This window comes from Puma concolor, chromosome A2, assembly GCF_028749965.1.
Source record: "Puma concolor isolate L17-30 chromosome A2, mPumCon1.1.hap2, whole genome shotgun sequence".
Lineage (NCBI taxonomy): Eukaryota > Metazoa > Chordata > Mammalia > Carnivora > Felidae > Puma > Puma concolor.
In genome coordinates, this window is record NC_141668.1 from 15,541,252 (window position 1) to 15,554,963 (window position 13,712).

The 13,712-nt window shown below is 37.6% G+C and overlaps 1 protein-coding gene across 8 annotated transcripts in view; it reads right to left on the minus strand.

Annotated features, from left to right (window-relative positions):
• LUC7L2 (LUC7 like 2, pre-mRNA splicing factor) overlaps window positions 1-13,712 on the minus strand; it is a 69,268-nt gene that overhangs the window by 18,423 nt on the left and 37,133 nt on the right. For all 8 annotated transcript variants that reach the window (XM_086688894.1, XM_025930028.2, XM_086688874.1 and 5 more), the window contains 3 exons: window positions 5,513-5,611; window positions 4,196-4,306; window positions 395-538 (listed from right to left, as the gene is read on the minus strand). In XM_086688894.1, coding sequence (XP_086545020.1) covers window positions 395-538; window positions 4,196-4,306; window positions 5,513-5,611 — 354 coding nt within the window. The remainder of the gene's footprint in view (window positions 1-394; window positions 539-4,195; window positions 4,307-5,512; window positions 5,612-13,712) is intronic.

The window sequence follows — 13,712 nt, forward strand, 5'->3', positions numbered from 1 at the left end:
ACCTGTGCTGTGAAGAAAGCATAAGAGGAGGCTGCCAAAGTACTATATTTGTACTGAGGTAGGAAGAGAAGAAATCCAATGGTTGCCATGGTGTTAAGCTGGGGGAGGGGAAGGTATCACTATGACATTTACGCACTCTGTGTGTGATGTGTGTGTGACTGTTCTGTATGACTACCTAGTTTAGTTCATTTCATTTACTAGTTACAAATTTCAACAGGTCAGTGGCTCTAAAATAAAACAAACCCACAACTTTTGATACATAATCCATTAGTATGATACCAGCTAATTAAAATAATTTTTAATTGGCTTTAACTTTTCAGTAATTTCCAACTAAATATATGTTAAGAAGTATAGACAGTAAGGCTCTAGATAATACTATAAAGAATTTCATTACCTCTGCTTCTCTTTTCTTTGCCCGTGCTTTCTCTACTTCATCCATTACTTTTTGGGATTCTTCCACATTTCCCTCAGCTCCTAGTTGTTCCACCTTGGCCAACAACTTACCAATTTCTTCATTTAATTCATGAACACGTTCTGCCTAGAAAGCAACAGAAAAGAAAATCATGAATAAAAAGCACAATTATCAAAGTTCAAAATATTTCACAAATGCTCAGAAAAGACAAGTTCTCTAAAGCAAGAGGAGTACAAATAATGCTTTCTGAGCATAAAATACATGAACTGGTGGGATATGAGGATGTTTTGAGCCTGCTTGCCCTCACTACAGTGAGGTCAGGAATACAAATAATCTCAATTTAAAACTATTACTTCCTAACCTCTGCTTTGGCAGTATATTCCAAGTATAAAATACCTTTTTTCACACAATCTGGCCCTATGTACCTTTCCAAACCATCTCTTGCTGTTCCCCCACTTCACAACACAATATAGTAGTTACACCCAGTTTCTCAAATTTACTCTTAATTTCTACCTCTGTGACTGCAGAGGGATGTCATCCCTCTTCCTGGGATATCATCCCTGATCTCCCCTTGCCTGAATTCACGTATGTCTATTCACTCAACAAGATCCAATTATTCTGTGAAGCATTCCTTTTTATTTGTTTATGTCTATTTATTTATTTATTTTAAGAGACAGAGAAAACGCAACCAGGGAGGGACAGAAAGAGAGGGAGGGAGAGAATCCCAAGCAGGCTCCACACTGTCAGTGCAGAGCCCGATGTGGGGCTCCAAATCATGAACCCTAAGATCATGAATGACCTGAGCTGAAATCAAGAGTCGGTCGCTTAACCGACTGAGCCACCCAGGTGCCCCTCCATGAAGCATTCTTGATCAATCAACACATTTCACCCTACTTAATCATAAACAGAGAGAGCCAAAGCCGCCTTTGTACCATCTTTGTATCTTTTACAACAACTACTTTTATATACATTACCACACCACTTTTAAAATAGCTATTTATATTTCCCATCTTTGTATTTCCAATGCCCAAGAAACAGCATAGACTCAAAAAAAAAAAAAAAAAAAAAAAGGAGTTACAGAAATGAACTGGTGCATACGCTTTAAGTCAAAGATGACTTTAGAGTCCCAACAGTTTTAGCTTATTGCCCAACCAATTACCAGATGCGTAATTTTGACCATAGTACTTAACCTGAATCAACTTCCTCATCTGAGAAGCAGGAATACTAGTATCTCACAAAGTTGTGAGAAATGAGAAAATGTGCGTTGCACATACACTACACAGCACATTACTGATTTGTCACTATACGACCACAGCACTCCTTCTCCCTTAGCCTTAGTGAATGTTTTTTCACTGGGATTAATTCTTGCCTTGGGATTCTGTCCTCCTCCTCACCATCATCCTGAGAGTGTAGTTAGTTCATTCCTACTGTTTTAATGGTATATGATACATACACCATCTTTATTTTGGCCACAAAGTTAAGTATTCAGGCTACATGGCCAATTACATTAGCTAAGATTTTAATTTGATGTGGTAATCCAGTCCCAACAAACTAGTGTGCCAATAATCTTTACTTCTCAAATGTCTTTCAATCCAAAATATTCATCCCTCAAAGAAATTCTCAATGCTATTATCATTTTCTTACCTCTTTAACAAAAGTGGTATTTTTCTTTCAATATCCATCATAGAATAATTGGATTATGCCCCAAACTCTTTACCTTTCCTCGTATCCATTTTTTGTTATGTAACTAGTAATATCATACACATTCTGATTCTGAATTTGGCCTCGTAACTGGCTTTAGCTAACAGGACAGTAACAAACATGACAGAAGGAAAGGCATGAAAAGCACTTGTATGACAGAGCTATGACATTTTTTTTACACCTCTACCACTACCATGAGAACATGGCCAGGCTAGCCTTCTGGGTTCAGTAGCCTCTGGACGACTGTAAGACATGTGAGTAAGCCCAGCTGAGTATATGAAGATCCTCCCAGTCAAGTTCAGCCTAAATCACTTTTTCAAAATTTATTTATTTTGAGAGGAAGAAAGAGTGTGAGCAGGGAGGAGCAGAGAGAGAGGGAGAGACAGAATCCCAAGCAGGCTCCATGCTATCAGTGGAAAGCTCAACGCGGGGCTCGATCTCATGAATCACGATGTGAACAGAAATCAAGAGTCAGATGCTTAACTGACTGAACCACCCAGGCACCACCAGCCTGAATCATTGACTGAAGACTCAAAGGCTAAATACCACTGTTTCAAGTCATTGAGTTTTGAGGTAATTTGTTAAGTAGCATTTTTGTGGTGATCAATAATCAATACAAGGCCATATAAACCAGGATAGCACTGATGGGTGTTTTTCAACCATGAGATATCAGATCCTTGCACTTTAGGATCCCATCTTTAGAGAATTTTCAAAAGTTCTCAGGGTGCCTGGCTGGCTTAGTCAGCAGAGCATGCAACGCTTGATCTCAAGGTCATGAATTTGAGCCCCAAGTTGGGTGCAGAGATTACTTAAAACAAAAGACCGTTCCTCAAAGAGGAGAATCCATTTCCCTTTGTACATACATTTCTTGAGAAGTGGATTTAATGCTGTCATCCAAACTATCTGGGTAACTCTGCCTCCATTCTACATTTTCATAAAACATACCAACTATCTTGAATGGCACAAAATGTTACTAAGTAGTAAGTCATCAAATCAACAAACTGTAATACAGGGAATTCTTTTGGATTCTCATTAGAACAAATCAACTCTATATATGAAAAATTAACACATTCTAGTTATTAGGGAATATTAAAAAATTATTGCTAGCTTTATAGCTTTATGGATATGATTTTATGGTTATGTTTTAGAGGTGGTATCATGTGACATACTGAATTTGCTTTTAAAATAATGAAATGAGCAAAAAACTGATGACTACAAATCCACTGGGATTTACTGTACTTTTCTTTCTACATTTCTTATTTGCACTTTTAAAGTTTATTTATTTGTGTAATCTCTACACTTAATGTGGGGCTTGAACTCATGACCCCAAGATCAAGAGTTGCACTAAAAATGGACTTACCATATGACCCAGAAATTGCATTCTTGGGCATTTATCCCAGAGAAATGAAATGCTTATTGCAGTTTGATTGGTGTTAACCCAGTAAATGGAAACAACCCAAACATCTTTCAATGTGTGGTTGAACTGTAATATATCCATACCATAGAATACTACTCAGAAAAAAAAAAGGAATAAACTACTGATACATGCAACAACTTGTATGAATCAAGGAAGCTGTGCTGAGTGAAAAGAACCATTCTCAAAAGGACACGATTCCATTTATATAATATTCAGTAAAGTAACAATTATTGAGATGGAGGTCTCCAGAAGACAGGGGAAAAGGAGGAACAGGTATGGTTACAAAGAGGTAATATGAGGGAGTCTCAAGGTTGATGTTACAGGGAAGTAACATAATTATGATGGTAGTTACCCAAGTTACTTACACATGTGATAAAACTGCACAGAGCTATACACACATACACACACACACACACACACAAGTGCACACATAACTGGTAAAATCTGAATAAAATGTTGTGATTGGAGTGGTATGAGTATCTTGGCTTTCATGGTGTACTACAGTTGTATAAGATGTAAACATATAAGGGGAGGCTAGAGGAAGAGTTCAGAGAATTCCCTATATATGTCTCTGTAATCTGTGCAAGTAATTATTTCAAAATAAAAAGCTAAAATTAGTGAGATGAAACTATACTTTGTACTAATGAAATTACTGACATTCTTACCTTTGCGGCCACTTCAGCACTAATCTCTTCTTGAGTTTCTGCTAATCTTTTCTTGGCCACTTCTGTTCTTCGATCACAATCTGCAATGAATGACTGCAGATGATCCATAGCCTGCAAAGTTTAATTAAAAGACAATTAGATATTTCTTAAGAAGTATCTTTACTAAAAACTGTATTTTTTAAATGCTAAAATAAAAGTAAAAAAGTAACAAAAGCAGATTCAATAATAAAAATACTACTCATCATCTATCAAACTGGCAAGGAATAAACATAAATAATTCCCAGGAAAGGTAAAGCCCCTGATTTTGGCTCAGGACATGATCTCTGGTTAGTGAGATTGAGTCCCAGTGTCGGGCTCCATGCTGACTGCATGGAGCCTGCTTGGAATTCTCTCTCCTGGTCTCTGCCCCTTTTGCCTTCAAAATAAATAAACTTAAAAAAATCCACATTGCATTTAAGACCCTCCCTCTTTCTATATAAACATATTTACAGACACAAAAAACAAATATAAAAATTCTATAGATTATTAAAGGGCCTCATATACATTAAAAATGTGTTGGTTTTCATGTGCTTAAATTGATGTTTCTGTAATCATTATGGATTTACTGGAAAGATACTTTTCAAAAGAATATATGCACTGAATGAGTTTTACGCATTTTCTTAAAACACCCAGTTTCACCTTATATATATATATATTTTTTAATTTTTTTTCAACGTTTATTTATTTTTGGGACAGAGAGAGACAGAGCATGAACGGGCGAGGGGCAGAGAGAGAGGGAGACACAGAATCGGAAACATGCTCCAGGCTCTGAGCCATCAGCCCAGAGCCCGACGCGGGGCTCGAACTCACGGACCGCGAGATCGTGACCTGGCTGAAGTTGGACGCTTAACCGACTGCGCCACCCAGGCGCCCCTCACCTTATATTTTTAAAAAATGTTGCTCATTGGGACATCTGGGTGGCTCTGTCATTTAAGCATCTGACTCTTGGTTTCAGCTCAGGTCATTATCTCATGGTTTTGTGAGTTTGAGCCCCACGTCAGGCCTGCACTAGCAGCACAGAGCCTGCTTGGGATTCTCTCTCTCCCTTTCTCTCTCTGTCCCTCCCCTACCTGTGCTCTCTTCCAAAATAATAAAGTTTAAAAAAATAAAGTCTTAAAAAAATGTTGCTAGTCAACAAAGCATCTTAATTTAGTACTGTCCTTCATATAACCAAAAAGATTAATTCGCTAAGAGCCTTTGCCTGTAGAAATATTAATCCATATTCAAAATGTTTTACTGCAAAAAATAATCTAACCCATTAAAGCAAAAATCACATACATCAAGTTCAAAGAAAAAATCTTGTTCTTTGGATGCAATTTCATAATCTGCTCTTAAAGCCAGGTCATGGACTTTGAGACACTCTCCAAGATCCATTCTCTAGGGGAAAAAAAAGACATTATTGAAAGAGCAAACACATTTTGCAAAAATTCATTAACAATCACAGTTCTCTTCAAATTACATATTAAGTCTCACAGGTGCTTCTTTATTTACGGACTTCCAAATTACGAAATTTCATAGACAAGTATAAAACTTGGTGCCAGAAAAAAACAACATCAATTCTGACTACCAGCAGATAGAAGGAGTGATCACTTTTGTACCTAAGAACACATGGACAAGGAAAACAGCCAGAATCTAAAACAAGCTTCTAGCAGCCCATTAACACAGAAAAGATAACATTAATTTAAAATCAAACTAAAAGAATATGTAAATCAGACTGCCGAATTATAGTCAGTATTCTTTGAAGAACATTCTGATTTTCAAATAAAGATGGAGTCCTCAAAACACGAGACCAGTAACCTCAATCTGGATTTCAGACAAGACTGCAGGTGAACTAGTAAAAAGAAATTTATTAAGACTCAACAGAAGTTCACAAAGAATCAGTACCTAACCCTATTAACAAGCATACGTAGGGGCGCCGGGGTGGCTCAATTGGTTAAGTATCTGACTCCTGGTTTTGGCTCAGGTCACGATCTCAGTTTGTGGGTCTGAGCTCCATATCAGGCTCTATTGTTGACAGCATGGAGACTGCTCGGGATTCTCTCTCTCCCCCTCCCTTGCTCGCTTGCGTGCCTGCTCGCTCTCTTGCGGTCTGTGAGTTAGAGCCCAATGTCTGGCTCTGTGCAGACAGCTCAGAGCCTGGAGCCTGCTGTGAATTATGTGTTTCTCTCTCTGCCCCTCCCCTGCTTGCGTGCTCTCTCTCTCAAAAACATTAATAAAAAATTAAAAATAAACTTAAAAAAGGTAATATTCAAAAGAATAGACCAGATAAAATTTAAAATAAATAAATATGAAGTCCTATAGTCATATCTAAGAAGACAAATTTACAATTAGCTATGAACAGAAAATTAAGACAAATTTAAAAACATACCAGTCAGGGTGCCTGAGTGGCTCAGTCTGTTAAGTGTCTGACTTCCTGATTTCAGCTCAAGTCATAATCTCATGGTTTGTGGGTTCCAGGCCCTTGAAGGGCTCCAAGCTGACAGCACAGAGCCGGCCTGGAATCCTCCCTCTCTTCCTCAAGAGGCACCTGGGTGGCTCAGTTGGTTAAGCATCTCACTCTTGATTTTGGTTCAAGTGATGGATGGAGCATGGAGCCTACTTGGGATTTTTCTCTCTCTCTCTCTCTCTGCCCCTCTCCCACTCATGCACGTACTCTCTCTCAAACATTAAAAAGAAAAAATCTTCCTCAAGAGTTAGTGAGTTCCCCGATAATGGAAAGATTCGAATATGGTTTAGACAACCAATTATCTAGGATACTGAGGAAAAGAATATCAGGTACTATCAGGTAGCTTCCTCTTTCCAAGTGAGACTTTATGACAAAAATAGTAAGTTCCTCTGTAAAACTATTACCTCAATTTTTAATTACATAAAAGAATGAATGGGAAAATACAGACAATATCTTCAAAGCGATCCTTTGAGAAATAATAAGGAATATTCACTAGTATAATAAAAGTCCTTATCACACTTGAAGACTAGCACGGATCACTGCACTGCCGAGGATGCTGAGATTTTTCCAAGCTCCACTCGTTACTCTCATTCATAAGTCTATGGGTTAGCTAAGAAGTCTTCTAATGACAATAAGCAGCCAACTGAAACTTGTTGATGTGTGGAAATTCAAAGCTGCTTATCAAGTGGCATTTTTAAAAACCTATAGAAAAAAGTTTAACAGTCTTAAAATTGTAGGAAAGTAAGACAGAAATGAAAGAAGTTAACTGCAAAAGAAGGTTGTTACCATCTTTGCTACACCAGTGTGTTTCTTAATCGATATCTTAACATTAATCACTCCAACAACTCCCTTTATATGTGTATTTCTATAGCTATAGTGGTTAATGGGATGCTATACTTATTTCCTAAAATGTTATGGTGTCACAGTTGGAAATGCCAATGATCCAATGCAGTGGTTCTTAACCTAGACCCAGGGTAATACAGATGCAAGAATTTGAAAATAGGTCCCAAGCCCCACCATCCAAAGAGAGAATTATAAAAGCCTCTCCGGTGTTTTTAATGTACAGTGTTGGGAACCACTCACTGATCTAGTTTTACTCCCATTCTCCAGACAAAGAATTAAGGCCTAGAAAGATGGCTTTATTCCAGGTACTTACTAGAAAATCTGGTTAAACTGATTTCTAGTCTAAAACCATGCCAGTTCCAATTAAATCAGTACTAACTTACCTTTTAATATTTCTAGGTAACAATCACTCCCTACAACCTCTACATACTGTAGATACTCAAAGCAGTTATCTACACTGCCTTTCCTCTAGTTATCTTCCTATCTTTATCCTCTGCTTAACTATATTTCCAATCTGTTCTCACAAAGATCTAAAAGTAGTGTATAAATCTTGTCTCACTGTGTTTTACTTAAACATCTGTTACCCACCCATACTAAACATTGGCAGGAATTCCCCCACTCTTATCTTTAAATTTACATCATATAACCAACAAAAGGAAAAACCCCAACTATGTGGATCAAGACAAAATGAACACAAAAAGGACACAATTATACCACTGTAGTAAGGGTGGAATTTTGGTAAGAGGAGGAGAGTTGGATGCTTTGGAGGAGGATTTGTGGAAGGGGGAAATTTTTTAATACCTTACTAGAATGTGAGCTTCACAAAGACAAGGATTTTTTTTAATCTGTTTTATATACTATGTACCTGTGGCCTGGTATATAGGAATGTTTAATAATATCTTTTGAATGAATCAAACTGGTAAAAGAGGACAAAGAACAACATTTGGCACAGGCAGCCCTGAGCTTAACAAGCAAGGGTGGTCAAGATGCAACCCAGGACGTGGGGCTCCTGGGTGGTTGAGTCAATTAAGCATACAACTTCAACATCAGGTCATGATCTCATGGTTCATGAGTTCGAGCCTGGCACTGGGCTCTCTGCTGTTACCTTGGAGCCTGGAGCCTGCTTTGGATTCTGTGTCTCCTGCTCTCTGCCCCTCCCCCACTTGCATTCTGTCTCTTAAAAATAAACAAACATTTTAAAAGGGGGGAGGGGCACCTGGGTGACTTAGTTAGGCGGCCGACTTTGGTTCAGGTCATGATCTCATGCTTCATGGGTTTGAGCCCCGCGTCAGGCTCTGTGCTGACAGCTCGGAGCCTGGAGCCTGCTTCGGAATCTGTGACCCCCGCCCCCCCCCCCCCCCCCCCGCCCCGCATCCCCTTCCCAGCTCATGGCTCTCTTATAAATAAATAAACGTTAAAAAAAATTTTTTTTTAAAAAAGATGCAACCCAGGACAAAAGCTCTGGGTCTGAGCTCTCAAGGGGAAGGTCCTTTGCCTCTCCATGGATTAACAACTTGGCTGGGACTCCTTTCCTTTCTAAGTATAAGTAGTTAAAGCTCTTCTCTCTTTTTTCCTATGTGCTACTGTCCTCCAGGAAGTAGACCACCTGGGCTTGATGCTATCCTCGACCATGAGCCCTACAGCTAGGCTTGCTTACAACAGCAGATTTGGGGGCCAAAACGTTAGGAAATGCAGTAGCTGTTTGTTTGTTTATTATTTATCTGTATGTATGTATATGGCCTCAGTGCTTATCCCTCAGGGATTTAGTAGGACAGTAGGTATAGGCAGAATTTTCAGAATTCTAGACACTAGTCATCTGTCTTCCTGTCCAGATCATCATGACTGAGCATGTACATGCATGCACAGAGTATTTAAAATGAAAAACAAGCAAGCCAAAATAAACACAAGTACCTGCTACTGTAAAAGAGAGTGAGGGGCAAGTATGCCCATGTTAATGCTCTCCAGGACACCAGTCATCAAATTAAAAAGCCACTACAAAGGGAACCATGGTAGAACCACACTATGACCAACTATGAACCAATCCTCAAAAGCCAAATCAATCCCAGGGCACCTGGGTGGCTCAGTTGGTTAATCATCCAACTTTGGCTCAGGCCATGATCTCACCGTTCCCAAGTTCAAGCCCCGAATGGGGCTCTGGGCTAACAGCTCAGAGCCTAGAGCCTACTTCAGATTCTGTGTCTCCCTCTCTATCTCTACCCCTCCCCCACTCATGCTCTGCCTCTCTGTCTTTCTCTCTCTCAAGAATTAAACATTAAAAAAAAAGGGCAAGATAAATAAAAACCAAATCAATCCTGACTTCTTCACTGATGGTTCAAGAGTACTTTGAACGTGAAGTGCACAGATATTTGCCCCTGCTTCTCTTCTGACATAATTAAGCTTCAAAGCGAACAAATAAAATGTTTGGTTATTTATTTTAACTTATAATGGCTCTATTTCTGATGAAAGCCATAGGAAGAGATTTGAGTTTTAAATTTAACAAGTAATTTACTTCATAATTAAATTCTTCCCACAAGTTTATTATTCTTGGTGTTTTAATTAAAAGGCATCTAAATTCTCAGATTGTAAATGGGAAAAATGCTTTTTAATTTTTTTTATTTTAGAGAAAGAGCACGAGTGGGGGAGAGGGAAGGGGGAAAAGAGAGCAAATCCTAAACAGGCTCCACACTCAGCAGAGACTGATGCAGGGCTCAATCCCACAACTTTGATATCATGACTTGAGGAGAAATCAAAAGTCGGACACTCAACTACGCCACCTGGGTACCCCAAAATACTTAAACTTTTAATTGAATAAATTCAGTTCTGCATTTTGTCTCCTCCATCTTAAATCTACTTCCTCCATGAAGTCTTGACCAAATAACTATATATGATTCTGGCAACTTCTCTTACAACCTCTCAACACTTTGTACTACCTTTCACTGTTTAACAAACTTGATTCTGTTAAGTGCTTTGTTCTTTTTTTTAATGTATACATATATTCTTTAACATTCATTTATTTTTGAGAGAGAGAATGCGCGCAGTGGGGAGAGACAGAGAGAAAGGGAGACACGGAATCAGAAGCAGGCTCCAGGCTCTGAGCTGTCAGCACAGAGCGCAACGCGAGGCTTATACTCACTACTCACGAGCCACAAGATCATGACCTAAGCCGAAGTCAGATGTTTAACTGACTGAGCCATCCAGGCACCCCTGTTAAGTGCTTTTTTAAGTGTTGTTTTGAAATTCCAAAAATGAAGGTTATCTCCTTAAGTGGACTTTAAGCTTCATGAGGAAAATGGCTTCTCTTATTTTTCCCTTCCTACATAAAAGACCAGGTTTTACACAACCCATGACTACTAAATAAACTTGATGATTTAACATAAGGAATTCTAAGAACTTGGAAAAACAATGAAATAAGTACACAGAGGTTAAACAGACAGAAGTTTAACAATGATATTTTTGATGTAAAAAATTAGAAACATTTTAAGAGCCTAGGAACAGAAGTTTGATTAACTGAATTATGGAACAGCCATATAACACATTATATAGCCAAGAGAAATGATGATCTTGATACTAAGTGGAGTAAAGAGATGGCAAAGAAAAATGCAATAAAAATGCCATTTTTGTAAATTCATGGAAGCACTGCTGTTTGATATTGGCTGAATTAAATGCAATGAACTAGTATTATTCTTAAAGTCAGAAGAAAAAAAAATCAATGAAGTCACTTTAATTTTGGACCAAAAAAATCTACATAATAGGAACAGAAGCATGTGGAAATTATACATCAAAATCAACAAACATGGTATTATAGTTATACGTATATATTATATACATTTTAGTGTGCTGCCAGGTGTAAACGAACGGCAGTAATAGGTTAATGAATAAATCTGTGATAGAAACTAGGCACAGTAACTACTTCAAGAATTGCAATATTCTTGCTTTGTTGTATTTAGTACATTTGCTCAGGCCCATGAGCTAGATCCTAAGGGGAATTATAAAACAGTGTATCATTCCTTCTATCAAGGAATTTATACTCTCTAGACATCAAACTAAAGCAACAGTTGCAAAGATACACAAAGAAGTACAAAGATTTCATTGCCACACTGTGCACCAAAACCAAAAACTATTAACATATTAATAATCACTGAATAAATACTTTAGGAAACAGCCATATTATGAAATATAGAGACATGTTTTAAAAACATAGACCACTGGGCGCCTGGGTGGCTCAGGTGGTTGAGTGTCTGACTTCGGCTCAGGTCATGATCTCACAGTCCGTGAGTTTGAGCCCTGCGTCGGGCTCTGTGCTGACAGCTCAGAACCTGGAGCCTGCTTCAGATTCTGTGTCTCCCTCTCTCTCCGCCCCTCCCCTGTTCATGCTCTCTGTCTCAAAAATAAATAAAAACATTTAAAAAAATTGTTTTAATAAATAAAATATAGACCAGTAATTTGAAACTTCTCCAAGTTAAAAAAAAAAAAACAAATCAAACAATATAATGCCATTTGTTAAAACACACTCACACATACTTGTAAATGTACAGAAAAGAGAGTGAAAAAGGTTTAGGTTTGGGATGGGGGATGACATCTAATAGTAAATATTCATATTTTATGTTTTCACTTATACTCGAAGACTATATTGTCTAAGTAATTAACAAAATAAGATACAATGGGTACTCAGCAACACACAAGACCTCCCTTTACATGTCATTATCCATTTAACACTGGTAAATTCCCTAAGTCTGTCCAAACTTGTCTTTTCTCAAACACTTCAGGATTGCTTTATCAATCCAATTACGAACTCTGACTAGATCATGGGAAATTCTGAATACAAATCAACATGTGGAATTTGCTCTATTAGGCAAACAGGAATGCTTGACTACTTGGACAGAAATATGATGTGATAAAATCTGTATTTTAAAAGCATTAACACCACACTACTAGATGGACTGACCAGAAGAAAGAGATCAAGGGTGGGAAAGGCTAATATAAGCCAGAAATAAATCCTTAGTATCAAATCAGAAAAGAAAAGAGAAGGCAGGTAATGGAGATAAAATAAGGGGCTAAAGAGGAGTAAAACCATTTTAAAGATGGGAAGGATCTCTGAAATCTATTGCACGACTACCTTCCTATAAAAATGGAAATCAAGGCTCAGAGAAATCTTAAGATCATAAGGCTAAGATTATAAGCTTAGCAGGAGTAAAAATAAGCTAAAGAGGAGTAAAACCATTTTAAAGATGGGAAGGATCTCTGAAATCTATTGCACGACTACCTTCCTATAAAAATGGAAATCAAGGCTCAGAGAAATCTTAAGATCATAAGGCTAAGATTATAAGCTTAGCAGGAGTAAAAATTTAAGTCCAGTCCTTAATATCACTCAATATTCTTTCAATAACACAATGATTCTCAAACAACTAATTAAATGGAACTACCACCTAATCAATTAACTAACTGGCAATGAAGTGTGGAGAGGAGAAAGTCAGGAATCTTACCAAGGCTTCAAGTATTTCAAACATGAGCAAACAATGACGCCACCAAAAGAAAGAAACTAAATGGAAAACGTTTGTCTGGACATGTGTAATGTGATATAATAGGATATCTAAGTAGCAGTGTCCACAATGGGCTTTCTTTATCCAATTAAGTTTTCCAAACAGACAGACTGACATATTTCTCCTTAGAATTACATCTCAATTATTCTTCTAGGAGACCCTCTTTAAAAAATTATATAGAAACCCCACATCTGACCTCCCTAAGTCAATTTATTAACAAAATTCTGAAAACTATTTCTAAAGAACAGTACCACCTGCAAGATAATAGTATACTGCCACAGGAAAATTTAAGGAAGGTGAGGAAGAATGCTGGGGAAGAACAGTATAAATTTCTATTATCATACTTAAAATTTAAAAACAAACCCCACTGCTTGGTAATTTTTATTTAACTTTCTAAAAACCTGTGTTCATTAGAGCAATAGTTTCACTGTTATTTAACCTGGTTTTAATTCATTCACTTATTTATACTGCTTAGTCTGTTTAAAATAATTCTTCCCACTTGTCTTTTTATGATGTTGTCTTACACTATTTTAAGAGTCTCAAGAGTGAAAGACATAGAAATATGATAAGTAATTCACAGTAGAAAAATAGCAAGGAATCAAAGAATAGATAGCAACAATGGTAAAGTGCTAAAAGGAATACACACCAG